The sequence below is a fragment of the Arachis hypogaea genome, chromosome 20 (assembly GCF_003086295.3).
Source record: "Arachis hypogaea cultivar Tifrunner chromosome 20, arahy.Tifrunner.gnm2.J5K5, whole genome shotgun sequence".
Taxonomy (NCBI): domain Eukaryota; kingdom Viridiplantae; phylum Streptophyta; class Magnoliopsida; order Fabales; family Fabaceae; genus Arachis; species Arachis hypogaea.
This window is the reverse complement of record NC_092055.1, coordinates 140009553-140036405: the sequence shown is the minus strand read 5'-3', so window position 1 is coordinate 140036405 and position 26853 is coordinate 140009553. Positions and strand designations below refer to the sequence as shown.

The 26853-nt window shown below is 35.2% G+C and overlaps 2 protein-coding genes across 4 annotated transcripts; both read right to left on the bottom strand.

Moving 5' to 3' along the window:
* Window positions 1-984: 984 nt before the first annotated feature.
* Window positions 985-6890, bottom strand: LOC112786842 (cystinosin homolog). 2 transcript variants are annotated; one of them, XM_025830216.3, is made up of 8 exons: window positions 6573-6890; window positions 6355-6400; window positions 5877-5966; window positions 5685-5809; window positions 4569-4611; window positions 1895-2012; window positions 1761-1810; window positions 985-1300 (listed from the first exon to the last, which is right to left on the bottom strand). In XM_025830216.3, the coding sequence occupies exons 1-8, from the start codon at window positions 6695-6697 to the stop codon at window positions 1142-1144; spliced, it is 756 nt and encodes a 251-aa protein (XP_025686001.1). In that variant the 5' UTR covers window positions 6698-6890; the 3' UTR covers window positions 985-1141. The 2 variants fall into 2 exon arrangements, with proteins under 2 accessions (XP_025686001.1, XP_025686000.1); XM_025830215.3 differs by having other exon boundaries at window positions 6355-6487; window positions 6573-6884.
* Window positions 6891-23734: 16844 nt separating this feature from the next.
* On the bottom strand, window positions 23735-26544 carry LOC112784931 (upstream activation factor subunit UAF30). Of its 2 annotated transcripts, none has more exons than XM_025828297.3 (3): window positions 26380-26544; window positions 24304-24529; window positions 23735-24145 (listed from the first exon to the last, which is right to left on the bottom strand). In XM_025828297.3, the coding sequence occupies exons 2-3, from the start codon at window positions 24475-24477 to the stop codon at window positions 24017-24019; spliced, it is 303 nt and encodes a 100-aa protein (XP_025684082.1). In that variant the 5' UTR covers window positions 24478-24529; window positions 26380-26544; the 3' UTR covers window positions 23735-24016. The 2 variants fall into 2 exon arrangements, with proteins under 2 accessions (XP_025684082.1, XP_072086109.1); XM_072230008.1 differs by having other exon boundaries at window positions 24304-25216; window positions 26380-26522.
* Window positions 26545-26853: the final 309 nt, after the last annotated feature.

Sequence of the window (26853 nt, the reverse complement as noted above, 5' to 3'; positions counted from 1 at the left end):
TCAGCGCAACGCGCCTCCCGCTCACCGTCCATCCACTGTTGCCGCTGTTTTCGCGCCACTCTTCATTCTCCTCATACGAGATCAGCAAAGTTTGTACAGTTTTACTCTCTTAATGATTTCTTTTTTTTTATCCAATCCTTCATTCTCATCGATTAAAGGAGCAGCAACAATGTTAGTCATTGTGGGGTTTTCTACATCAATGGCCACTTGAGTTAGTGATTGCGTGGTTTTCACTTGAGTAACTGGAGAAGAACATTTATCCTCACCGGTGGCCGCCGCCAATAGTTGTCGAACCGTTGAAGGAGTAACAGCAGTGTTAGTCGTTACGTCATTTTTACCACGGCCTTTCACTGAAGCTACTTCAAAGGCCAGTTCAGGATTGTCATTTTAGTATGTATGTAGATGTTTATTTTAATTCTTATGTTAATGGTTATTTGATTAGATTGGGTTTAGTTATATGCAATTAAAATATACTGGATATTCAATTCATTAGGTATGCTGATGATTATTTTTATCCTTAAGTGGATGATTATTTTCACTAGGGGTGGGCAACGCCGTTCGTTTCTGGTCTAGAGGAGAGTGACGCTGATAAAAGTCCTTGTTAACGAACTAGCGGCAATGATGAAAATCAAGACAACGATGGGGGCTGATTAGTGACCAAGCGACAATGACAACAACAAAGCGTTTGGGGTAGAAATTGGTGCTTTGGTAAATTGAGATATAAAAGATGGTTAAAATTTTTGAATTACTGAATGGAAATTTTTGATTGAGTCATTTAAGTAATTTTTTTTTTTTAACTTCATTAGGCTAAATTTTCAACTCATTATTCACTGATATTTAGATTTTTTGTTGTCTATCTAACGAAGCCGTTATTATAAACGGTAAAATTGAGTTCTTCCATAGACCATATGCATACAGAGACTTTAAAGTTTTAACCAGGGACATCAACCCCCGAAAATTTTTAGCATTATATAAAAGAAGAGATTATTCGCACAAAAATGTCTTTATATAAAATTAGTTAAAAATTGTTCAATAATTTAATACAATACATATCAATATTTTAACTATATTTTTATATGAAAACATTTCTACTGAACACAGATTTGCTGTACATATGGACAAGCTTAAAATTAACTTGAAACTAAACTCTTTCCAATGGCACAGGTGACCCAAGTGGTGACTTAATAAGGGGCTCTTTCACTCTATTATTCTGTTTGGAAGGTGACATTGATGCTGCTTTCTTTGAAGGATACAACAAGTAGTGTTGACACATGAAAAGAACATCAAAGAATACAGAAACCTGAAAATGTGTACATAGCAATGATTTCATGCCAAGGGAAAAAAAAAAAGGTTTCAAATTGGTTCTTATCAATTTTTGTTAGAGACAAATTACTATGCAAAGAAATTAATACAATTTAGTTTTTAATATCTAAAATATTAGACAAAACAGTCATTATTAAAATAAAATAATAAATAATTTTTGGTGAAAACTCAGGTGCAGTCGACTTCACATCGACTTCACATGAAGTTGATAGCTGAGAGTCGTTAGATGAAAATTTAGTCAAATCAATCAAATTATTTAAGGGCTCTCAGTTATAAACTTCGCGTGAAACTGACTGCACATGAGTTTTCTTATATTCCTTTAAGATTTCAAAAAATTTAATCTCTCTGCAAAATTAGTATAAATAAAATTGAAAACTAATTTGACACTTTTTTAAAATATTAAAAATCATTTGGTCAAGTGTATATATAGTACATACCAGGGATAGTAACACTTTGCCAATGTTACCAGAGAAGTTCACCCAAGAATCTAGAAAGAAAAGTAAGGAATAATCAAATTAATGCAGAAAATCAAATGACTATATACTTAATTAAATTGGAAAAGAAGACAAACTTTGATCAATTGACTGGGCAACCATTTGGGCATAATTTGTGACTCCTCCTGAGAAATCAAGTAGCACGTTTCCAATGCTAAACCCATCTGTGCTCTTTCTCATGAAATTCATAACTGCCTGTATTTTATTGTACAATAATTACTTTTATGCCAATAACAAAATGCACAATGGCTAATGAGTTATAACTCAAATGGCATAGACTCTTCATACTCAGTTAAGAGGTCGCGGGTTCGAGTCACATAGTTGCAGGTTGGAATCTCATATCTTTGATAAAAAAAAAAAAAACAAAATGCACAATGGTATTTAAAATTAATCAAATTATTAATTTAAGGTTAATCAAAGTCTACCTAGCACATATAAATATTGTAATACAATGATTTAGTGTTAGTTTGGATTGGCTTTTTGTTGGGAATAAGACACAATTCCCCCTTGAGAAAACACCTTTGACAGAGAAATAAAATAGACACAATCACAACACAAGAATTTAACGTGGAAACTCCAATTACCGGAGAAAAAACCACGGCCGTTGTCAAATGACAACCAGAGAATATCACTATGTGAAAATTGTTACAACACATAGACTTCTTTCTCTCACCGGCACCCCAGTACACCCACACTCTTTCAAAGCAAATATCTAACTACACCTCACAACACTCTCTAATCAAAGAGTACAGAGGAAAAGAAAAATCAGATACAAGCTTAAAGTGTTTCTGACTGGTGCAAAAACAAATGGAGAACTTAGCCTCATATTTATAGCCTAGGCCACCCACTCCATTTGCTATCCTAAGCAATGTGGGACTAATTCAACCAAATCCTAACAATCTCCACCTTGATTGAAATAGTCACACATCTTCAGCTTCCATTGTCAACACCGACAATTCTTTGCTGCCATTGTCTATACCGACAATCATAGTTCAGAGAACTATCATACTCCACCATGAAAGTATACTCACTTGGAATTAGACCACTCCAAGAATTTCGCCTTGGTACAGATCGAAACCTTGCTGAAAATTCATGGTGCAACTTCCAAATTGGCTTTTCCTGGAAGTTCTTCAGCCATCGACCTAACTCCGCCACACACCTTGCATCTCAACGCCAACCAATGCCCGTGTGCAATTGTGGACCCGATTGCCACAACTTATCCTTATCCATGGCAGTGCGGTAATACCATGAGGATACTTCTTGTCTTCTAGAGAACATCATCTTCTCTCATAGAGAGAGCAACCAGAGATCTTCTCCTTCAACGCCTTGTGCAAACCTGATTGTATCAACACATCCTTGACTTGTACTTGCCACAAGCCAAAATTGATTCTTCCATCAAATTTCTCTATTTCAAGCTTCACAGCACTTGAATATCCTGACATTGTTGCAACCGTATACTGGAATAGTATAACTCAACTGTAGACCGTGCACTAGGAAGGGTCCCCAGGAAAGAGAGGTGGGTCACAATGGACACACTTAAATACCAAGTCTTTCCTTAGCCAGAACCTTTTCCAAACTGCACTCTCACCGAGTCACACTGCCTTCCAGCAACAACAACAGCAACCAAAGAGATTAGACTAGGCTGCAACCACAGAGCATACTAAGAATAAATCCCACCGAACCGAAGCTCTGATACCACTTGTTGGGAATAAGACACAATTCCCCCTTGAGAAAACACCTTTGACAGAGAAATAAAATAGACACAATCACAACACAAGAATTTAACGTGGAAACTCCAATTACCGGAGAAAAAACCACGGCCGTTGTCAAATGACAACCAGAGAATATCACTATGTGAAAATTGTTACAACACATAGACTTCTTTCTCTCACCGGCACCCCAGTACACCCACACTCTTTCAAAGCAAATATCTAACTACACCTCACAACACTCTCTAATCAAAGAGTACAGAGGAAAAGAAAAATCAGATACAAGCTTAAAGTGTTTCTGACTGGTGCAAAAACAAATGGAGAACTTAGCCTCATATTTATAGCCTAGGCCACCCACTCCATTTGCTATCCTAAGCAATGTGGGACTAATTCAACCAAATCCTAACACTTTTTTAGTGAAAAAAGCATTTTTTTTTAAAATAAAGTATTTTTATTCAATTTAATATCTATTTGGATACGCCTTTTAAAAAGTATTTTTATTTAAAATTCTTTTTAAAAAGCCTATCTAAATGTGAAATAATTTTTGTCTATTAAATTTTTTTTTTAAAAAAATGAAAAAAATAAGTACTTTTTCCAAAAGTAAATTTAAACTGATCTTTAATATGGTATATAAACAATATAATGCTGCTAATGAAAATGGGCTCAATTGAGCCATTTTATTGAACAGTTGTCTTTTAGGGGTCACAAACCAATTTCTTTTTTTTTTAAGATTTTTTTTTTCAGAAATGTAATCCTTTTTATTTTAGCACTTCACTCTAATAATAAATTAAAAAAATGTTAGCTAATTGAGGTTAGCAGAAGTAATAATGAGCTCATGTATGGATATATATATGAATATATGACTATAATTTGATTAAAACAAGAGTTTGCTCTTGAGATAAACAATATTTGTTATTTGATTCAAACAACAACTTCACATTCATGTCTTAACTTTGGAAAGAGTTCATTAAATATACCTAGAAGGACCAGTTGTGAGTCCAATTAAATGTCTTTTTTAGGCACAACAGAATGTGTTTCTGACCTGTGGAATATATTTGATGACTGCCAAAATTACTTGCATTGTGCTGCACCAACATATCAATTCAATAGTTGAATTTATTTCAACATCTAACTATATGAATTAATTTAATAAATTTTGAAATTAATTTGATATATCATTAGAACATCACTTTATTTGTACAAATATTATAGTTTCAAATGAATGTTAGATCATATATTTATTGATATTTGAATTTTTTAAAATATGATAAACTTGATTACAAAGATAGTAGGACATAATTCAATGGTTAGATTGATAAAATTCATAATGAATACAAAGTAGTGTAAGATGTGGTGTCTCATAGAAAATGTGTCATATTTTATTGGTTTAATAAATATTTAGAGATAAAAAAAAGAGTTAATATTCAATCTGGTCACTAAAATTTAATGTCAAACTTAAATTGACCGACCTCTAAAATTTTAATGGACCCAATTTGAATTTCTAAATTTAAAGTCATAACTTGCGTTAGTTCATGGGAATTGATCATCTCAATTGTTAAAAAAAAATTGAGTGTAAAATATGATCTCCAACTCTTCATTGCTCTCTGTTTCATATTTATTCTTGGTCTCAGTTATAAAATTAATAGTGGAAGATCACACTTTACTCCCTCAATTATTAAAAAAATTGAGAGGATGCATTTCTTTAGTTCATAAGCTTATCTCTGTTAATGACGTGTTCATACTTTAACTTACTGAAATTTGGTTCTTCACCCAAGTTCTATTATAATATATACCTATTAAAACTCTCATAACTTTGACTACAACTCCCAGAGCTTCAAAATTTTTAAATTAAATTTGTTATTATCGTGAGGATTTTGAGAAACAGCAGCCAAACTTCTAGGAGTTCTAGTAAATCTCAATCAAATAGAACTTGAACAACAAATCAAATCTTAACAAGTTAATGTGTCAAATCAGTGCGTCATTATTGGAGTAACTAATGCAAATTACTCTTATAAATTTTAGAGTCTAAATTAAATCAACTGTAATTTAGCCACCAAAAAAAAAAATCAACTGTAATTTTATAAATCAATTATAATTTTAAAGATCAATTTAAATTTGATCTCAAATTTAAGAGATTAAATTAAGTATTAACACTCACTTGAAAATGGAGATAAGCCAAAGCCAAGATTTAGTAGGAAGTGATATGAAGGAACAAACTCCGACAATAATCCACACCAAAGAGATTATCCCTATGCTCACTTTTGATAGTGATTGATTCCCACGCTGCACAAAGAACAACACATGATTACAACTTAACAAATAATTAATGGAATCAAAATATTGAAAATACCTCATATATTGCACATTGAAACAGTAACACTCCCGTCAATAAAACAGCATGTGTTGAGAATGCAACATCATTTGCAGCAACAGGTACCATCTACAACATTTCAGAAAAATCAAAATAAGTTTTTTCTTGGTGCTTTATTTTTTGTGTTTTTTTATAAAATAACAGTTAAATATATTTTTGAGTGAAGACCCCTGATAATTATCTCGAAAGGACAACGAGGTCCCGGATCGTTTTTTTGGACTGATTAGTTCCTGTGAAAAAAAACAACATTGATTTTTTTTGGCACATGGACTAATCAGTTCCATAAAAGTAAATTTCAGAGGTCGGATTGATATTTTTTTTTTGTCAAGGCCTCGTTGTCTTATGAGATAATTGTCAGGGACTATTTTAGATTTTTTTTTATATTTTTTTATAACATTTGAGAAAAGAAGTTCATTAATTAATTAATTAAAATAATAATAAATTAATATAATAATACCTGGTCGAAGCCATATTTGAGATGATACTGAAACCGCACAGAAGAGCTGAAGTACAAGGAAGTGTTGTAGATGAGATACAAGGTGTGCTTGGTATTGTTCAACAACAAATAATTGAAATTCAATCCAACCACACTACAAAAAACCAGAGGAATTGAAATTAAATTGAAAGCGGTGCAAATTGATCATTCATATTGTGTACAAAAAAAACAATATATACCTCTTCCTAAAGAAATTCAAGAGAAGCTGAGGGTAGAAACTGCAGGACCAAAGAAAGAAACCACTCCATCCTAACACTCTGTATGCAACTTCAAGGGTATGAGAATTCCATGCTATTCCCATCATAATATAATTTTCCCTAACTCTTAATTGTTAAAAGCTTCAAACTATGCAAAGAAAAATAATGTGATGGGATAAGTGTATTTTTTTTTTTTTCTCATTAAAACTAACTTGAATATTGGTGGTAAAATCAGAGAAGATAATGTTCACCGGCACAGCTATCAGTGCCTAGACTACATTGGAAACCGTCATGATATAATTGCTTATTAATTTTAACATTTTCATATATTCCGAATTTGATAAGCGGTTCTGTTACTTCTGTAACATACATTTTGAAAAGGACAAAAATAGTAAGATGTTTTATGTAAATGGGTCTTCCCAACAAATATTTCAAGAGCACTAATTAAGAATATTACCAGTGAAAAATTATGATAGAAAATACAAGTTAAATGCTAAAACTAATTTTTTTTTCATATTTTCTTAAACTAATGTATTTAGAATAAATAATTAAATTTGGTGCACAAATTATTTTAAAAATATTTTTAATATTATATACAGTGGCGGAACTAAAAATTTCATAAGAGGGGGCAATTAAATATAAAATATAACAAAAAATTAACAAAATATGATTTGTAGCATATATATCAAAAGAGTAATTATATTATATAAAAGTCAATATTCAACTACATACTTTAAGATTTTGATATTTTTAAACTTGCTCGACGATGCTTCATGGAACTAAAATCATCAATTATCATCTCTGAAGTGAACAAGTTGTGTCACAGGTTGTTCAATAATATTTTGAACATTACTCAAAGAATCTGAAGCTGAATTTTGTTCATCATATATTCTCTTTTTTCTCTTAAAAAATGAGTGAATTATTTTCATCTTTGACATTTTTAACTTAACTTGAACTATCTAACAAAAAAAATAATTGCATATATATTATTTTCTTAAAAAAAATATTCAACCTATTGAGCAATAACAAATAACTTTAGAAACACAAATATATAATAACCAAAAATAAAGTTATTGATTTACCTTATTATTTTTTTATTCCAAGTCTCACCCAAAAATAATTATATTGAGTTTTGCCCTCACTTCAATCTTTGAACACTGTCTATTATAAAAAAAATAAATTAATTATTTTAAATAAATAATGTAAATAATATTTGACATTATTATTAACTTTAAAAAAAATTGAAATATACCTCTTTGAATCTTTATTGTGCATTCAATGGTTAATATTTGGCTGTTTACTTCTCTTCAATGGTTTTTTTTCATATATCTTGTTTTGGTATGGAAAGAAAATTAGAATGAGAAGAGTAGAAGACCAAAAGTCTGGAAGCCACTAAAAGAGAGAGAAAAGTGGCGCTGATGCCTCTGATGGTTTGAAAAAAATGTTTGAAAAATGTACTAGTGTTACTTTAATTAATAGTATGAGTTTGGGTTAGTATTTTTTTTTTTTGGTGACTTTTGTTCTGAGTTTGGGTTAGTATAATAGAACCATTTTTATTAATCATTAGAATGGGCTATTTGTTAACAAGAGCAATAATAATTCAAATATCCAATACATAGTGCGGTTTTTAGTTATTTTAATTTATAAAATTTTGTAACTTATATTTTTTTTTTCTAATATTATATATAAAAAATTTTAATATTATTAATTATTACTATTTACTATTTTGGGACCATGGCCACCTTAGACCCCTGATCTGCCATTGATTATATATATGATAAATTTTATCCAATTTTTTTTAAAAATAATATGTAGTTTATATTTTATAATGTGTTAATTTTTTATTAGATGTTATTTTATTCGAATAACTAACTATACTTATAACTTGAGTTACTTTATTTAATTAGGATTAATATCTTAATTATAATAAAATTATTTTGTGATAAAATTATTATTTAAAATTGATAATTATATATTTTTTAAAATTTTCTTTTTTTTTTCTGAAAATAATTTTTCAACATGTGTCTAACATGTTAGTTTGTTTTTTTTACTACAGGGTGATATCCAGTTTCCACCGCACATTGTAAGGCACTTCTCTTTCTTCACAACCACTGATCTCTACTTCATAGACCGTCAAGACAACTGCCTCCGTGTCAACCCAAAGACAGAGGGTGATAAGTACTGGATTAAAGGATCGGACATAGGGAGCATAAGATCCCTCTATCGATCATCTTCGCTGCTTATTGTGAAACTGAGTTACGTTGGTTGGGGTATCTTCTACATGCTTGTATGAGACAATACTCATAAAGAGGAAAGCCCAGAGCGGTTGACGAGATATATGCGTCCAAGGTGTTGCCTGACCAAATCATACAATGGCTGGTGGACCGATGCAAGACACACTTCAACAAAGAAGCACAACTGTTCGAGACCGATCGATTTTTACGTTTGCAGCGTCCGAGGCAACAAGGTTCACCACCGGGTTCGACATGTAGCAGATGGTATATTTTTCACAGAAGCATTTTGGAGCCACACCATCTTTTACATCCCCGGGTTGCAGCGAACATGAGGTTGCATATCCAGCTTTGAGTTCGTGTAGTCCGCTGTCTCCACCTCTGCTTCATCTCGTATTTGAGGAGCATGCATCACTAGCTATCAATCTAATTAACATTTAACACCACGAACAACTATGATCAACTACTGCGTTCGAAATTGAAACAATCTTTTTCCATGACAAGTGATTACAGAAAGTGAGTAATAGAACAAATAACGCAAAATTGGTAGTGAAATTTGAAAAAATACAAACGCATGAACTACAAGAAGAAACAGTAGGCCTTACAAGAGTTTTTGGAGAGGGTTTTGCATGTGGGTCTCCAGATTTGGCCGGCAAAGGGATGAGTTACGGTCTTCGACGGTTTCGAAAAAACTTAACCCTGAAAAGACAACCGCATGAGCTAGACGAAGAAACAGTAGGCAATGTCTTCGACGAGATTCGGAAAGATCTGGCCCTGCCCTGTCGGTGAGTCACCAAAGAAAACAGACAAATGAGGTAGAAGAAGAAGCAGTGGGGCAGTCGAATGGTATTTGGAGAGGGTTTTGATTCGAAGAATCTAGGCTTTTGAAGAAGAAGCAGTAGTGGAAAAAGAATTTTAATTTGTAATTTTGTCAAAATCAACTATTTACACATTGTACCCATTCATATTAGAGTTCATATACGTTATGTGCTATAATGTAAATAATATAAAATACAATACAGTGTAAAAACATTTAATAAATCAATTAATGAACTTTTAAAAACTTTTCTTGATCAACGGCTGTGATGGTGGCACCTAAGTAAGGATAAATCACGCACAAAATTACCATGAACTTAAAAGAAATTACCTATTTTTTCTTTCTTCTTTTTGTACGTAGACCGAAACTCTTCAAGCTTTAACCAGTTGAAATTCGAAAACAAACAAGTATTTTGGAGTTAAGGATTAATGGACACTGAAAGGGACATTTGGACAAAATTTTGTTAATCTATGAATATGAGTTTATTTATTCATCAAACATATCTACGGACATATTTTTTTTCATATTAATTTGATATTAGGGTGAAAGACCCTTACCAGCTGCATTTTTTAAAAAGTACCGTAAAAATTTGGTTTAGTATTGTGGTGTGTGCAACTTAAAATTAGATTTAAGCAAAAGCGCATTTTAAAAAGATCATTTGTTAGCATTATTAGAAATTAAGGATGCATAAGTTCAAATATTAAGATGAGTAAAATAGTAAGTAAATATAGTGACATGATCAATGACTAAATTGTAAAGTTTCTGATAAGAGTAGTAAAGTTGATGATGTAGAAAATGAAATTGTAGAATGCAGAGAGAAGAACAGAGAAGAAGTGAATTGAGAGAAAATCAGAATGAACTATCATGTATTAAAAATTCTTTTTTATGTACAAGGTATTGTTATTTATAAAGACATATTGTGTAACTAAATTTTGTAACAGAATTTCAGTTATTGACTCAACTACACATAGTTAACCAAAATCTGTAACTTCTTGATCTTGATCCTTGACAGCCCTTTCCCTCAAACTGAGTGTAGGGGATGAACAAACACGAAATTTGCCACAAAATTTGGAAAAGAGAGTCATCGATAGTGGCTTGGTAAATATGTCAGCCACCTGATCTTAGGATGAAATATTAGTGACAAATAATTTCTTATGTGTAACTTGGTCCCTCACAAAGTGAAGATCTAGCTCGAAATGCTTAGATTTCCTGTGTAAAATTGGATTTGCAGCAAGAAGGCAAGCACTTTGGTTGTCACAGTAGAGAGTAGGAGCTGTGGTGAGAGAGAGATGTAACTCATGAAGCAGATTTTGTGTCCAAATGACTTCAGATTGAGCTGCAGCAAATGCACGAAACTCAGCTTCTGTGCTTGATCGGCTAACGGCACGTTGCTTGTTGCTTTTCCATGCAATCAAGTTTTTTCCTAGGTAGACAAAATATCCAGTAACACTTTTTCTATCATCAACATCTGCTCCCCAATCAGCATCTGAAAAAGCAAATAATCGAAAGTCAGTACAGGCTGTAAATAAGAGACCATGATCCATACTTCCTTTAATATATCTAAGGAGTAAATTACCAATTATGCCCCCGAATTTGTAAAACGCTGACAAAAATAACCCTAATATTTGATAACGACAATAATACCCTCCAAAAATTTTAAAATGGTACAAATCTGACCACCCGTGAGGAGAACCCTTCTCCGTTGAACGGCGCTTGGTGATGTGGCAAACGGAAGTCCAACGTGGCCTCCCTATTAGGCTTCACTCCCTTTACTCCCTTATTTAGAAATCAGAATGAACATTTTCCCCAAATTGAGCATAAAGCAAAACCCTAACCATTGCCATGCATGCTGGAAGCTCAGTCATGTCCAGTTATAATCGAAGGACACAGTATATGGAAAATAGTGGATCTGAAGGGCTCGAAGAACATGTGAGCAAGCCATATGATGGCACATGCTTCTGTCGTCTTCAGGTGGTGGCATTGAAGTCGAAGACGAGGAAAAACCCAGGTAGATGGTTCTTCAGGTGTCCTCTGTGGAAGGTAAGTATGAATTTTGTGCTTCATTTGTTCCCCCCGTCGACAACTGAGCTTGATGAATGGTTATTGTGTTGGGCAGACGAAGAACAGTGGGTGCTGTTATTTTCAATGGATGGACGAAACGGGTGAGGAATCTGCTGGGGTGGAGGAATGCTGTAAGAATGGCACAGTAGGATGCAATGCATGTGGAGTATTGGAAGGGAGGTTTACCAGTGTTGAGAGTGAGACGACACAGAGAGATCGAAAGATGTTGATAGAGCAGATGAAGAGAGTTGAATTGCTTCTGTGTTTCGTACTGGGTGGACTTGTACTGAGTTTGAGTTTGAGTTTGATGTGTTTGGTTAGATAGGACAACGAATGCATGCAGGACAGGGTTTATTGATGACTGTTATGTGTTATTGTTGCATACTATTTATGTTGACATTGCTGTGGTTATTTTGCTTACTTGTTAATGAATTGGACCTGTGACTAGAATTTTATTGCATCACCAAGAAAATCATGAATGGAGTGAAGTGCAACTAACCAAAAAGGCAACTCAGACATGTTAAATAAGTTCAAATAGACCTAAGAAATCAAAATTGGTAAAAGGACAAGATAAAAACCGAGACAACTGGTCTGCATAACATCAAGCATTAGCACAAACTGTTCCAACCAAAATACTCTATACATGTTAATCAGTCTTCATAGCTGATACCAAAATAAACAAAGAGTCCAACAAAGGGCAATAACCCATACTAAATATCAACATACATTCCCAAAAACTGGATAAAGTTATAACTAAATACCAAACATACTAAATATCAACATACAACCCAAAATACTCAAGTTGTCCAACAAAGGGGAACTACAGATCAAGTTATAACCCAAAAGATGAAGTAATTATATAGCAAAGTCTCCTTCAAGCTGACTGATTTGGCATAAACCTTGAGAACCTAGAGGTGGTTGCCTTAGATGCTCCATTCATGGTTTCATTTGACACAAGTGGAGTCATTGTGGAGGCTGGAACTCCTGAACCAGTAGCAGCATTTGCAGATGGTGCGACGGGCCTTATTTGTGGGGGCCTAAATGGTGGGTTGGGCCTTGGAGTGGCTTGTGGGCCTGGAGCTGTGGGCCTAACATGGTGTTGGGCTGCTGTAGCTGTAGCTGTGGGCCTGAGATCTGGTTGGGCTAAGGGGGTTCTCCTGATAGGCATCTTGACCCTGATTGTTTCCCTGCTAGTAGATGCTGCACCAGCCGCAGCAGTGTTGGAGGGAGTTTGAAGAGTTGTTGCAGCAGCCTTGGTAGATCTTGCTGCTCTCCTTGCAAGGTTAGATCTAGTAGCTCTCCTTCCTTCACGATGACTAGTTGAACCGGAGGTGTTCATGTTTGCCTACAGTAAATTAAATTTAAGTACTAGATCTGAAGTTAGTGTAAAGAGCAATTATTGAAGAATGTGCTACCTCTTCATCAGCTTCAGAGTGTGGATGGCCCTGTGTGAGATCCTCTTCGACTGCATCCATGGTTTCCTCCCAATACATCTCCTGCTCTGAGTCTGACATGTCTTGTAAGCCCCTGGGTGGAACAACTCCTCCTGTTGCTGGCTGACCTGATTGAGGTGCTTCTTGTGCATCTGCATCTGCCCCAGCTGCAACATGATTCTTATTAGGGCAGGTCCTGGAATTGTGTCCCACCTACAAAAAACAACATCAGATCAACTTGAAGAGAACAGATAACAACAACAGTTGTGTAAGAAATGAGTTTTTATTTACCTTTCTACAATATTTACAACTTGTTTTTCCATAGCTCCTCTTGAGTTTGTACTGGCTCCCACTCTGACTCTCTGATTCATGTCGTGCTCTCTTCTTGGTAGGCCTTCCTATTGGTCTCTTATAAGGTGGAGGGAGACACGGGAGGTCCTCTGCATCAGCCCAGTATTCTTGACTAGGGACAGTGTTGATGTGAAATTGATATGTTCTGTTGTACGCTTCCATGGTCAGCCAATGGTGGGCATACTCATCTGGACGTTGATTTTTTCTTTGAATTGCAGCAACTCCATGACAGCACGACAGACCTGTGAGTTGCCACTTTCTACAAGTGCAAGTCCTGTCTTGAGTGTTGACCCGAACTGTTCGACCATGCCTTCTGACTTCAAAGACATTGTGGTCATCGTCTCCCACCCATTGAGCCTCCCAGTAATTTCCTTCCTTCTTTTCCTTCTCCAATCTGCTCATTTGGATAGGAGCCAGTTTCCCCGTGTAGGCCATGAGTGCATCGTTATGCGTTGCCATCGTCTTCATAAGGTAATATCTAATTTCCTCTAGCATGGTAATGATGCTCTTGCCTCTTAGCCCCACCATGGTTGCATTAAGTGACTCAGCATTGTTATTGGTTATGTTATCCACTTTAGGCCAAGTTAAGAATCTTGATCTTGACCAAGTTTCTTGCTCATACTTAGAAAGATATTCCCAGGCAGAAGTATTAATTTTCTTGATAGCATCCATACCTTCATTAAACTCCTGATCAGTCAATGCCCTTGCACATTGAAATAGAAACTGCTTGAGTTCTAAGTCCTTCCAGCGCTTGTTGAAATTCCTCTACATATGCATAGTACAAAATCTGTGATTAACCCCCGGCATAACTTCTTGTAGAGCAGGAATTAGGCCCTGTCAAGAACTAAGTTAGTCAGCATATAGTATTAAATAACTTAACACACAAGTTACAGACAAGATACCTTCTGTTTGTCAGACATAAAGTGCCAATCAAATTGCCTGTGATCCCCGATATCTTCCAACAAATACTCCAGGAATTCTTTCCAATTATTCTTTGTTTCTGCATCAACTACTCCATATGCAACTGGGAATAGATGATTGTTTGCATCTTGAGCCACGGCTGTCAGCAGCTGCCCCCCAAAATAACCCTTCAAAAATGCTCCATCAAGGCATAAAAAAGGCCTACATCCTTGCTTGAATCCTCGTTTGCAGGCATCTAGACATATGTAAAGACTTCTGAACTTAGGCAACCCTTCTTGTTGTGGGGTTGTGCTCATACGGCAGGTGGATCCTGGATTGGCCTTACGGAGCTCATTCAAGTAAGTCCTTAACTTCAAATATTGTTCCCTTTCTGTGCCCTCAATGACATCCTTAGCCTTCTCCATTGCCCTAAATATCATCCTCTCTCCGACACATATATCAAACTCAACCTTGAACATATCACGAGCCTCTCTATGAGACAAATTCGGACAGACTCTAATCTTGCTAATCAACTCCTCGGACACCCATTTACACGTCACTGACCTGCTTTTGTTACTCCTTGGACATGTATGCTCATCGACCAATGTTTTGATTTGGTAACTCGGGGGCTGGTTTCTCCTTGCACAGTAAACTTCCCATGGACAAGTTTCATTGTAACATATTACCCTGCACCTGTGTGGTTCAACCTTGAGAAAAAAGGCCTCTCTGCCCAGCTGAATACTGTACTTCCTGACTGCATCCTTAAACTGCTGCATCGTGCCAAACTCCATTCCTAATTCCAGTCTAATTTTACCAAATTTCGTATCTGGATTATACTGAGGGAATACCGGGTTTTCATCCTCAGAATCAGAACCAGGTGGGGTGTGCAGCTCTTCAGAATGATACTGATACTCAGTGGGTTCTTCATCCTGGTCATGAGGGTTAGGAACAACCACCCTTGGAGCCTGATTCTCTTCCCTAGGTGGAAGAATCTTCTGTCCAGATGGACGGGGTCTTTGATGATACCTCCGGCCTTGAACCCCACAACCTGCATCGTCATCTAATTTTACAACATAAAGCATTCATATGATTAATTTTTTAATTAGCAAACATCTTATGACAGGTAAAACACAGTCCCAACAATATTCAATATTTCAACTAGGATCTACAATTCATGTACTTACCAGCATGTGCATCACTATTGTTTTGTGGTACAGGTTGAGCTCTACCAGATGGTTGGGGCCTCGCATGTTTCTTCCTGGGTTTTCTTCCCCTGCCTTGGGCTTCTTCAGGATTAGATTGACCCGCCTGGTCTTCAACATGTGTCTGATGGTTGTCTCCTATGTTGGGGGCCTCGTTTTCCATTGTTCCAGCCTGAGTTTCATTACAAACCTTTTCAGTAGCAGCCTCATCTGGCAACGCAGAATCATACCCCCCTTTGTTCAGCATTGTTTCGTCCTCTTCTTGCTCTTCTTCCTCCTGATGTGGGGGATCATCATCCTCTTCTTGCTCTTGTTCCACCTCTTGTGGGGGATCAGCTTGATGATTTGATTGATTTTCTGAAGGATCTCCCTCTACTTCTGTATTTTCATATCCTTCATCCTGTTCATTTTCTTCGGCTTCCTGCTGATGAATTTGCTGATCCACTAAATCAAGAGTCTCAACTTCTTCGTTACCAATAAGCTCAGCCTCATCAACATACTCTGGCTCCGCATCAACTGGATGCTCAAAATACAAGTGGACCCTGTTTTCATTCCTCAATGCAGCTTCACACAACTTAACCACATCGTCATCCCTCCTGAGCACCCGTAACCCGTTACCTAAATCCTTCCCGGGCTCCAACCAATAAACTTCAGTATACCTAGTATACCCTAAATCTAGAAACAAGCCTTCCACAAGGAATAGGTTGCATGTATCAACGTGCACCCTGTCGATGATACTCACTGTACCACCATTATACTTCAGCACACCATCCGCATCTTTCTCTAACCAACCCCGATGGTGATAAACAAATGTGATATGTGTAGCCATCTGACAAAAGTCATCACAAAAGTTATAATGAGCTAACACAACACATCAAACTACCATCATCATACCTCCATATTCAAACCCCAACTGGCTGATAATAACAACAACAAAAACATAAAATGCTTACCAAAATTTTCGTTCTTCCACAACGATTTCTTCACTCCGAATCAACGCCAAACGTGTCACTGCATATGACGTTACGAAATCCAAGAGACGGATATAAAGCGACAGCAGACGAACACAGACAGAGACCACCACCAAGAAACTCTTCAGTTTCGCGCGTCCAACTTCGTCTTAGTTACATATGGTCTTTCACTAAAGGGTTAATCTAGTAATTTCATTTGAATTGTCCAATTAGGGTTTTAAAAATTAGGGATTTAGGAACAAAACGGATAGTGAAGCCTAATAGGGAGGCCACGTTGGACTTCCGTTTGCCACATCACCAAGCGCCGTTCAACGGAGAAGGGTTCTCCTCACGGGTGGTCAGATTTGTACCGTTTTAAAATTTTTGGAGGGTATTATTGTCGTTATCAAATATTAGGGTTATTTTTGTCAGCGTTTTACAAATTCGGGGGCATAATTGGTAATTTACTCTATATCTAAGTATCCTTTTTAGTGCTTTCCAATGATTGACAGTGGGATTGTGCATATACTGACAAATCTTGCTAACAGTAAATGTGAGGTCTGGCCTAGTAAGTGTGAGATATTAAAGGGCTCCTGCAATAGAATAAAATAATTTTGGATCTTCAAAATGAGAGGAATCATTAGCTGACAATTTTGAAGAAACAACCATAGGAGTTGGGGTTGAATTAGCCATAGTCATTTTGGTTCTGTCAAGTAAGTCAGTGATATATTTCTTTTGATGCAGTAAAATTTGAGAATCATTCACATAATTGGCTTCTAAGCCAAGAAAAAAACTGAATTTGCCAAGGTCTTTAAGAGAGAAAATAAAGTGAAGTTGTTGAATTAATAATTGTAATTCAGAGGGGTTATCTCCAGTTAATAGAATGTCATCAACATATGCACATAATAGAGTTACAGATGTATTAGTATGTCTTATGAATAAAGAAGGATCTGAACGAGTACTAATAAAATCAAACTTCTTTAATGTGGCAGATAAGGTTAGAAACCAAGCTCTAGGAGCTTGTTTGAGTCCATAAATAGCTTTTCGTAATCTGCAAACAAGAGAAGGGTTAGTGTCACAAAATCCTGGAGGTTGTTGCATATAAACAGTTTCATGTAAATCACCATTGAGAAATGCATTGTCAAAATCAAATTGTCTCAATTGCCAGCCTCGAGACAAGGCAATTGAGAGCACAATTCGGATAGTTTGAGGTTTAATCACAGGACTAAAGGTTTGCTCAAAGTCCACACCCTCTCTTTGATGAAATCCCTTGGCCACAAGTCTAGCTTTATATCTAATGACTTGGCCTTGAGGGTTCTTTTTCAATGCAAAGACCCATTTGCTGCCTATAATGACAGCACTAGGTGGTGGGGAGATTAGATCCCATGTTTGGCATTTTAAAAGTGCAGAATACTCAGTTTGCATTGCCTGTTTCCAATGAGCATGGTTTAATGTTTCTGAAGCTGTTTTTGGTATATGATGTAGAAAATTTGAATCACTATGCAATGAGGAAGTGATAGTAGAAAAGGCTCGAGGTTTAGAGATTCCAGATTTAGATATGGTTTTCATTGGGTGAATGTTGGATGGTGGTGGAGGAAGAGGTGGTGATACTTGTGATGAAAAAGAAGAGATAATGGGTGGTTGAAGAGGTAACACTATTTCCATATCTGAAGTTGGAATTGGGCCAGTAGGCATTGTGGGAGATTAAAGGTCACGATTTACTGATGTAAGATGTAAAGCTGAGTGAGGTAGATTTGAAGAGGGAGGGGAGGAGATGGAGGGAGAAATTGGTGGTTCTAAAGGAGGTGTGTGTGATTGAATTGGTGATGATGGTCCAGGGATAACTTGTGGTGTAGGTAAGAGAGGTGAGGAGTCTGAAATAGAAGAATGTTGTGAAGTAAAATGGGAAGAATATAAGAATCTTGTTTCATCAAAAACAACATTTCTTGATATATATAGTTTACCTGATGGAGAAAGACACTTATAGCCTTTGTGACTAAAATCATAGCCTAAAAATAAACATAAATGAGATTTGTAATCAAATTTATGTTTGTTGTAAGGCCTCAAGAGAGGATAGCAAGCACAGCCAAATACTTTGAGAAAAGTGCAATCTGGTTGCTGATGAAAGAATTTCTCCAAGGGAGATAATTGATTGAGAATAGGAGTGGGAAGTCGATTAATGAGATAAGCAGCAGTTTGGAATGCATAATCCCAGAACCGTAATGGAAGAGCAGCTGTAGCAAGAAGTGATAGACCAACTTCTGTAAGATGTCAATGTTTTCTTTCCACTGTCCCTTGTTGTTGATGTGTATAAGGACATGAAAGTCTATGAATAATTCCCTGCTCAGTCAAATAAGTCTTGAAGGAATTAGACAAAAATTCAAGACCATGATCACTTTGTATAGCTTTAAGCTGATGTCCAGTTTGTCTTTCCAAAGTAGTTTTATATTGCTTAAAAGCTGCTAAGGCTTTAGATTTATTAACCAGAAGAGAAAGAGAAGTGTATCTACTATAAGCATCTACAAAACTAATATAATACCTAAAACCATGGTCTCCAAATATCTATGTAGATAAGTTCTAAGGGATGCACATACACAGATTGAGAATTTGAAAAAGGTAATTGATGTAACTTTGCCATATAACAGAATTCACAAATAGATATAGGAGTAGAGCATTTTGCATGTAAAATTTTATTTTTATTCAGAATATGTGAGACAGTTTTCATAGAGGGATGGTCAAGTCTCTTATGCCATGTATCTATAGAATTATTGAGAATTGAAGTAGCAGTTAATGTAGTTTGTTGCTTTACACAATTTGGGGTTGGAGAAAGAGTTTTTAGTACAAACAGATTGGAAAACACATAAATTCCATTCTTAGCTATCCCTTGAAGTAGATGATTCGTGGTAGCCTGATCACGAACAAAGCAATGGTGAGGCCAAAACTCAAAAAAGACCAAGTTATCAGCTGCAAATTTAGAAACGCTAAAGAGATTTTGGGTTATTTGAGGCACAAGTAATAGATTAGTTAATTTGAAAGAAAGAGCAGTATTTGAATCATAAAGAATAGAAGAACCAGAGTTAGAAATCTTGATACCTTGACCATTACCTATATACAACTGATCTGACCTAATCTGATTCTCAGCAGCTTGAATAATGTTATTAGGTTCAGCTGTCACATGGTGACTGGCTCCAGAGTCAGGATACCAAGCTGTATTTTGTGACGATGATGATGATGGTGGTGCTGCCAAGAATGCCCTAAGTTGATGAAAGGATGGTGGAGGAGCTGGAGGGTGATATGATTGAGCTGAAAATGTTGCATTAGATGACTGAAATTGCTGGTCAAATCTGTAATAACAACTCCAAGCAGCATGTCCGGGGCAATTACAGATCTGACAAAACAAGCGACTTGAGTTGGTAAATCTACCACCTCTCATAAATCTTCCTCCTCTTCCTCTGCCTCTAGAAGGATCGTAGTTTCTTTGGAAATTCTGATCCGAAGGGATAGAAGATTGAGATAAATTGGCTAAAGAAATTGGTTGTGAAGGTTTCTTGAATCGATTTAGCATGTCTTCATGTAACACCCTAAGTTATATCCTATCTTTGAAGGTCTTTAAATAAGGTGCCACACTCGATAGAGAAAGAGACTGAACTTAATCGTTATGCAAGGAAGGGAGGAAGTGCGCGTGAAGAAGAAAACAAGTAGTACTAAAACGATAATAAATATGAAATAATAAACTTATCCATGAGTACGGTTCAAAATAAAATGCTTAGAGGTAATTAAACAAAGAAAAGAAAATAATATGTCCTAACTAATTTCGTCGAAGAGGCTCCCATACTTGTGTCATATCCTATCCTTGATCAGGACCCTTCAGTTATTCACGAATCGAGGTATCAGTGGTTTTTCTCCAACATCTTTTCGCGCAGTGAAGATCTGGTTCCGTTGTGTGGGATGAACTAGGACTTGACGGCAGCTGGGGTTCTCCTTCCACGAACTCTCGACCTAAGTAGATAGTTTGGAGCACGGTAGTCGTAGTCGTAACTACCCACGCGTGCTTCGAGGGGGTCATACTCAGAAGTTACCTTCGGGGGCACTGCGTCGTCTCTATCCGCTATGCCATGTTCCTCTGGAGACAGTATGGGAAAAGAAAAAGGGATGAGAACCTAACGTCTCAGTAGGAGTGCTATGCAACACCTCCGTATCTATCTCCAGCCCACGTGCAGGATTTTAAAAGAAACTCGTACGATATGACATGTAATATGAACCTCTTGTAAAGCGTAAAACATATAGGTAAAAAGGAAAGAACATAGAAAGAAAATAGAAGGATAACATCTTAAGTAATATCAACATAATCATAAATAAATCTTAAAAAAACATAAAAATCAAACTTTCATTCATGCTTTCTCCTTTCTTAACTTATAATTTTTATGGAATGTATTGAGTTCAAACCGGTATAAAATGAGAGTCCCCTTCCCTTATCGAAGGTTCTTATCTCGAATGTCTTGGCGATCACCTTCCCTTACAGAAGGATCATCTCGATCTATCACCCTCCCTTACCGAGGGATCATCTCGATATCTTGTCTTTGGGGGTCACATTCCCTTACCGAAGGATCATTACCTCAGTTCAATTTACAATCAAGGTTATTTTAAGCATACATAAAAAGAGAGTCATACAAGAAGCATTCATGAAGATGGATAAAATTAGGATATACTAAATGTAACATGGTAAAAGGTATGTACTCTCAACATTAAAGGAACATAAATGATATACTGATATGAAAAGTCATGTAAATACACAGGATAAAATTAGGATATACTAAATAATTAAATAAAACATGGTAGAAAGGTATATACTCTCAACATTAAAAAAACATTAATGACATAATGATATGAAAAGTCATGTAAATGCACATGGTAGAATTAGGGTATATTAAATAATTAAATAAAACATGGTAAAAAGGTATGTACTCATGAATCAAGAGATTATGAATGACAAAAATAGATGGACATGGTCAATATGGATAAGGGATGAAAAAAAAGGTACTTAATGCTATGAGACACATAAAAGATAAAAGATAGTAACCATGCATGGATGGAAGAAAAATAACTAGAGCATACTACATGCCAACATAAAGTGAGAAAGGCATAATTCCCTACTCTTTTTCCTAACGCTTCTTCGAGCTTGCCTCTTGTGTTTGCACACAGAATATTATTTCTTTGTAGAGAGAAGTGAGAGGATTATTATTTGAGAGGAGTGATTTTCTACCTATGGGTGCTCCCCTATTTATATACATTTGGGGATTAAATTTCAAACGGAGGCTGGTTACTATGTTCCTATACATACATTCAAAATTCTAAACTTATCTCCTACCTGATTTTCAAATTTCGAATTTAATTTTGTTTCTAGAAGGGGTGGTTGTTACACTTCATATGCTACCAGGTATGATTCTGTTTCAACTACTGCAAACTTGCCCATTTTTGCCATGACAGTGCCAATGAAGCCTTGATATTCTTCGGTGACTCCATCAAGAATGGTTTGAATATATTCATCTTCAGAGAACGGTGCCTCTAAGGCAATTAATGAATCTACTAATTGCCTAATTTTTATAAGATATTCAGTAGTAGTAGTAGTGAGTCTTACAGACTTTAATTGTGATAGAAGACTCTGAATTTCTTGTCCTTGATAATGCTGTAAAGAATTCAAGAATAGTATCCCACATCTCATAGAAGAATTTGCAGTGCACAATCTTGTTTTTGAAAGTTGTATCCATAGATGCCAATAGCCATGTCATAAGAGATTTGTCCTGGAGTCTCCATTCTTTGAAGGTTTCTGATTCAATCTTTGTTGGCTTTGCTGGGTCTCCAGAATCCACCATTTGAGCTGGGATGTTCTCCTTCTTGAAGTGGTCTGACTTTTCATTATGATGATTGCAAATTGTTCCACGTTAGAAAGTTGTTGCCATTGAGCTTATCAGAGATAACTGGTAAACAATATTTGGAGTTGGAAGCGTTAGAAAGGATCATAGCCATGGTGTCAACCATTAGGCTCTGGATACCATGTAAAGTTTCTGATAAGAGTAGTAAAGTTGATGATGCAGAAAATGAAATTGTAGAATGCAGAGAGAAGAACAGAGAAGAAGTGAATTGAAAAAAAATCAGAATGAACTATCATGTATTAAAAACTCTTTATGTACAAGACATTGTTATTTATAAAGACATATTGTGTAACTGAATTTTGTAACAGAATTTTAATTATTGACTCAACTACACATAGTTAACCAAAATCTGTAGTTTCTTGATCTTGATCCTTGACATAATAAATATAGAAAGTGATCACTTATATTACATGTGGACACATAATATTTAATGTATTTATTAGGTAGTTGATTCATATAAAAATGTAAAGATAAAAATACTAGTAGATACAATAAGAACATGTGATTTGTGGTGCATAGATCATTGGAAACTTCAAATTAGTTGGATCAAAAAATAATACAAACTTTTTTAGTTGACCAAAATCTGAGATTTTAATTGCACAAAAAATATCTTTAAAATCGACAAATGATACAATACTATTTGTAACTTATTGAGATGTAACTTTATGACCGTTAATGATACATACTATTTGTCAACATACTAAACTGGATCTGACTTTGCACTAACGAATTTTAATCCATAAAATTTAATGTCATGAATCAAATTACTCCATGAGCAAGTTTTTTTTCCTCATTTTCTTTTACAAATTCAAAATTTCTAACTTTTTTTAAAACACACTAATTTATTTTTATTTTTGCACAAATTGTTTAAATGCAAGTAGTTTTATAAATGTTTTTAAGTTTAAAATTTTGATGGTGCAATTATTTTTACAATAATTTAATTTTATAAATTTTATAAGAGTAAATAAAATATATTTTTTTCTTGAAATTAGTATATATGTATTTGACTACGCTAAGAATTTTTTTAAAAGCAAATATTAAAATTAGCCTACATTTATATTTTAAGTCAAATTTTTTTTGTCTCTTAATCTTTATCTATCTACTATTTTACTGACAGATTATTTGCACAAAAAATTACTTTTCGAACAATTTTATTAGAAAATTTTCAATTATTTTATTCGTTAAATACGAAATATATATTAAAATATTTTTGGGCAAAAACATATTTCAAATTTTAAAGACAGAAACTGAAGCTTAGTCCAACCATTAGAAACTAAAATATTAAATAATAATTTATCCAGCTTATTTCTACGAGGAATGATGGGTAATCTTTCAACGAAAACGAACCAATTAATCAAAATTCTAATAAACATGATTCCTAATTGCAAAATTGGGAAGACATGAAAAGAATAAGATGACCATTTCAAGCTGGACTATTCCAAATATGATAAATGCATTCACTATTCAGCATTCAACAATCCAGCGACTCATACGAAGGTATGCGTGTGCTTTACAGTACAACAGGAACCTTGATTTATACAGTAGACCTCACTTGGGCTCTTTTGGAAAATGCAGCTTGATAAGCGCAGGGAGTTCTGCTAGCTCAACCCGAGGTTTCCCCAGCAAAATACCTTTTAGCTTTTCATCACAGTTGACTACATTCTTGTTGTTTGGATCCTGTTCAAATCAGTGAAGCAACTCATCTTTTAGTCAATCCATCAAAGCTACATCTTAATACATCAAACAAAAGAAGGTCAACTCATGTCTCAACCTGATACTGGACAATATAAATTCTCCCGTATGAAAGAACATACTTTTCAAAATAAGGAAAGAACCTGGAGATTATTGGTTTTGATGTAGGACCAAACGCGCATGAAGCAACCCAAGCGAGAGATCTGAGATTGACCTACAAAGTCTCTGAGAGAGGATGGAAGGTTGACAAGGTCAATCAAGTTGGCAAGCTTCTTTGGGTTATCAGTGACAGCTTTCTTCATGCGCTGAGGAAGCATTGCTTTTTGCTCTCAATATAAAATAAGATGTCGCTCAGAAAAAGATTTTAGGCTGAAAGAAAAGGGGAAACAGGCGAACTAACATGAGGGTACGGAAGAAAAGCTAATGGATAAATAATTAACAACTACTACTACTACTAAGTCCTTATTTATTTATTTATTTATTTTTGTGTGTGTGGGGAGGGGAGTTTTGAATTTTGCAAACATCTTAACATTTAAGGGGAATCAAAATCACCATGTATATAATTTTAATAATAAGCAAGCTCATTACAAATATTAATGCCAACACAAGCATTAAAATATACTGCATTGTCAAGTAAAGAATATGTCATTGTAAAAGGGTTTGCTTTTGCAGCCATTTAATATTGACAATCTCCCACTTCGAAAGAAATACAACAACTTGTCCCACTTAGGCATGGATCATACAACACTACTGCGCCCTTTGAAAGAAATAACACATAAAACGGAGTGCCTACAAAAATTTTGAAAATATAAAATCATACTTATTGAGAAAAAAGAAACTTATAACCACAAAAGATTCCTAAGGCTTATTTGAATCTAAAGATGTCGTTTCAACCATCCAAGTTGGAGGTCCAAGCACTCAGACATCTCGCAAACAAGGTTTTTCTACCTGATAATCAATGTATTTCTAAGGCTTATTTGAATCTAAAGATGTCGTTTCAACCATCCAAGTTGGAGGCCCAAGCACTCAGACATCTCGCAAACAAGGTTTTTGTACCTGATAATCAATGTATTTCTATGTTTAGATAAAATAAAAATGCTATGCACTAGCTAAATAATTCTTACGAAGCTTCATGTTAATATGTCAAAGATAAGATAACGAAATGTGAGACAAAAGTTAAAAAAGCATTAATATTACAAAAGTTGGAAGGGCATCATGCAAAAGAGCCATCATATCTGGACCTTTGCCATATATATAGAACATTTTTGCTATCCCTACACCCCGAACCAACTTTTCAGACAACTCGTCACATGGCCCCCAAATGTGTATACAGTATCCCGTGTGATTTCACATTATCACACAGCTCCTTGTGTGACTTCACACAGGCCGAGTGTAGACCAAACAAAAGAAAAAAGTTTCACTCATCACTCATCAGCAAAATTGTTTGGGGTTTATTTTCATATGAATATATGATGAGATCAGAGCTCATATAATTATTAACATATTTGGTCCACAACCTTACATATTTCTTATTGAATAAATGAAAAACTAGAACTCAGCCTGATCAATTATATTGCAACAATGAAGGGGGAAATGGGAAATCTATCACTTCTCTAAAAACAGTGTGTATTATGCAATTATAACAAATCATTCAAGAACTAGTTGCAGAAGAAATACTTATTTTGTGCAGGAAAGGCACTTAGCATGGAATAAGAGAATAAAAAGAAGAGCAACTGGATCAGCAGGGCTTGTATATCTATCCCTTTACTTCTTTTTCTCATCCTACCATTTATAAACTTGAAATGATGTGCAATTGATTCACTCTCAAATTCTCAATAAATCCATGTAGAATGTATACTACAATGCTAGATTCTCAAAAAGGATTAGCTGAAGGCGGAAACGAAGACAAGCTAGTTGATAGCAACTACATACCGAAAACACAACTATTCTCACTTTTTGACACTGAACTACAGTTATATTAGAACATGCACCCATACCTATACCTACACAATTTTTTTATTGGAATTGCTCCAATCATGAAAGCAAGACAAAGAAAATCTTCAGAATTTGATTACACCAGTAGGATGAGTATCAAACCCTAAAAATGACACTAGTAGGCAATAGAATCCCAACAATTCAATCAAACCTAGCCATTAAATCACATCACAAAGAACAAATAATCAGAATTGTTTCAGAGAAAGAAAAAAAGATAAATTCACCATTGGACACGGCGGAGCAGAGGAAGAGGCGCGGTGGATGGAAGAGGGAGGAGGAGAAGGAGCCGAAGTGGAAAAGGGAGGGGAGGCAGCGGAGTGTGTTTGGACTTTGGAGGGTTTGGTGTTGGACGCAGCAGCGAAAAATGGTAGTTTATTCTTCAAAATACTAATTTGTATTTAGTATTGGAAAAGTACAGGGGAAGCAACTTTTGTGTTTTCTGGCACTTAACCATCAAAATAAAAGTGAGTGATCTTCTACCATTAAATGTAATCTCACACCATTAAAAATATTATTGATGATCAATTGATAGTTACAAAACATCTCCCTAACATTTCTCGTATGTATTTACTAAGTAATTTTAATGCACTCCAAAGAGTTTTGGAGAGTAATCTAATTACCTTATTTTTTTAAAGACTATTTTTTTTTTACCAAAGATAAGAGACTCGAATTCGTAACCTCTTAATTGAGTATGAAGA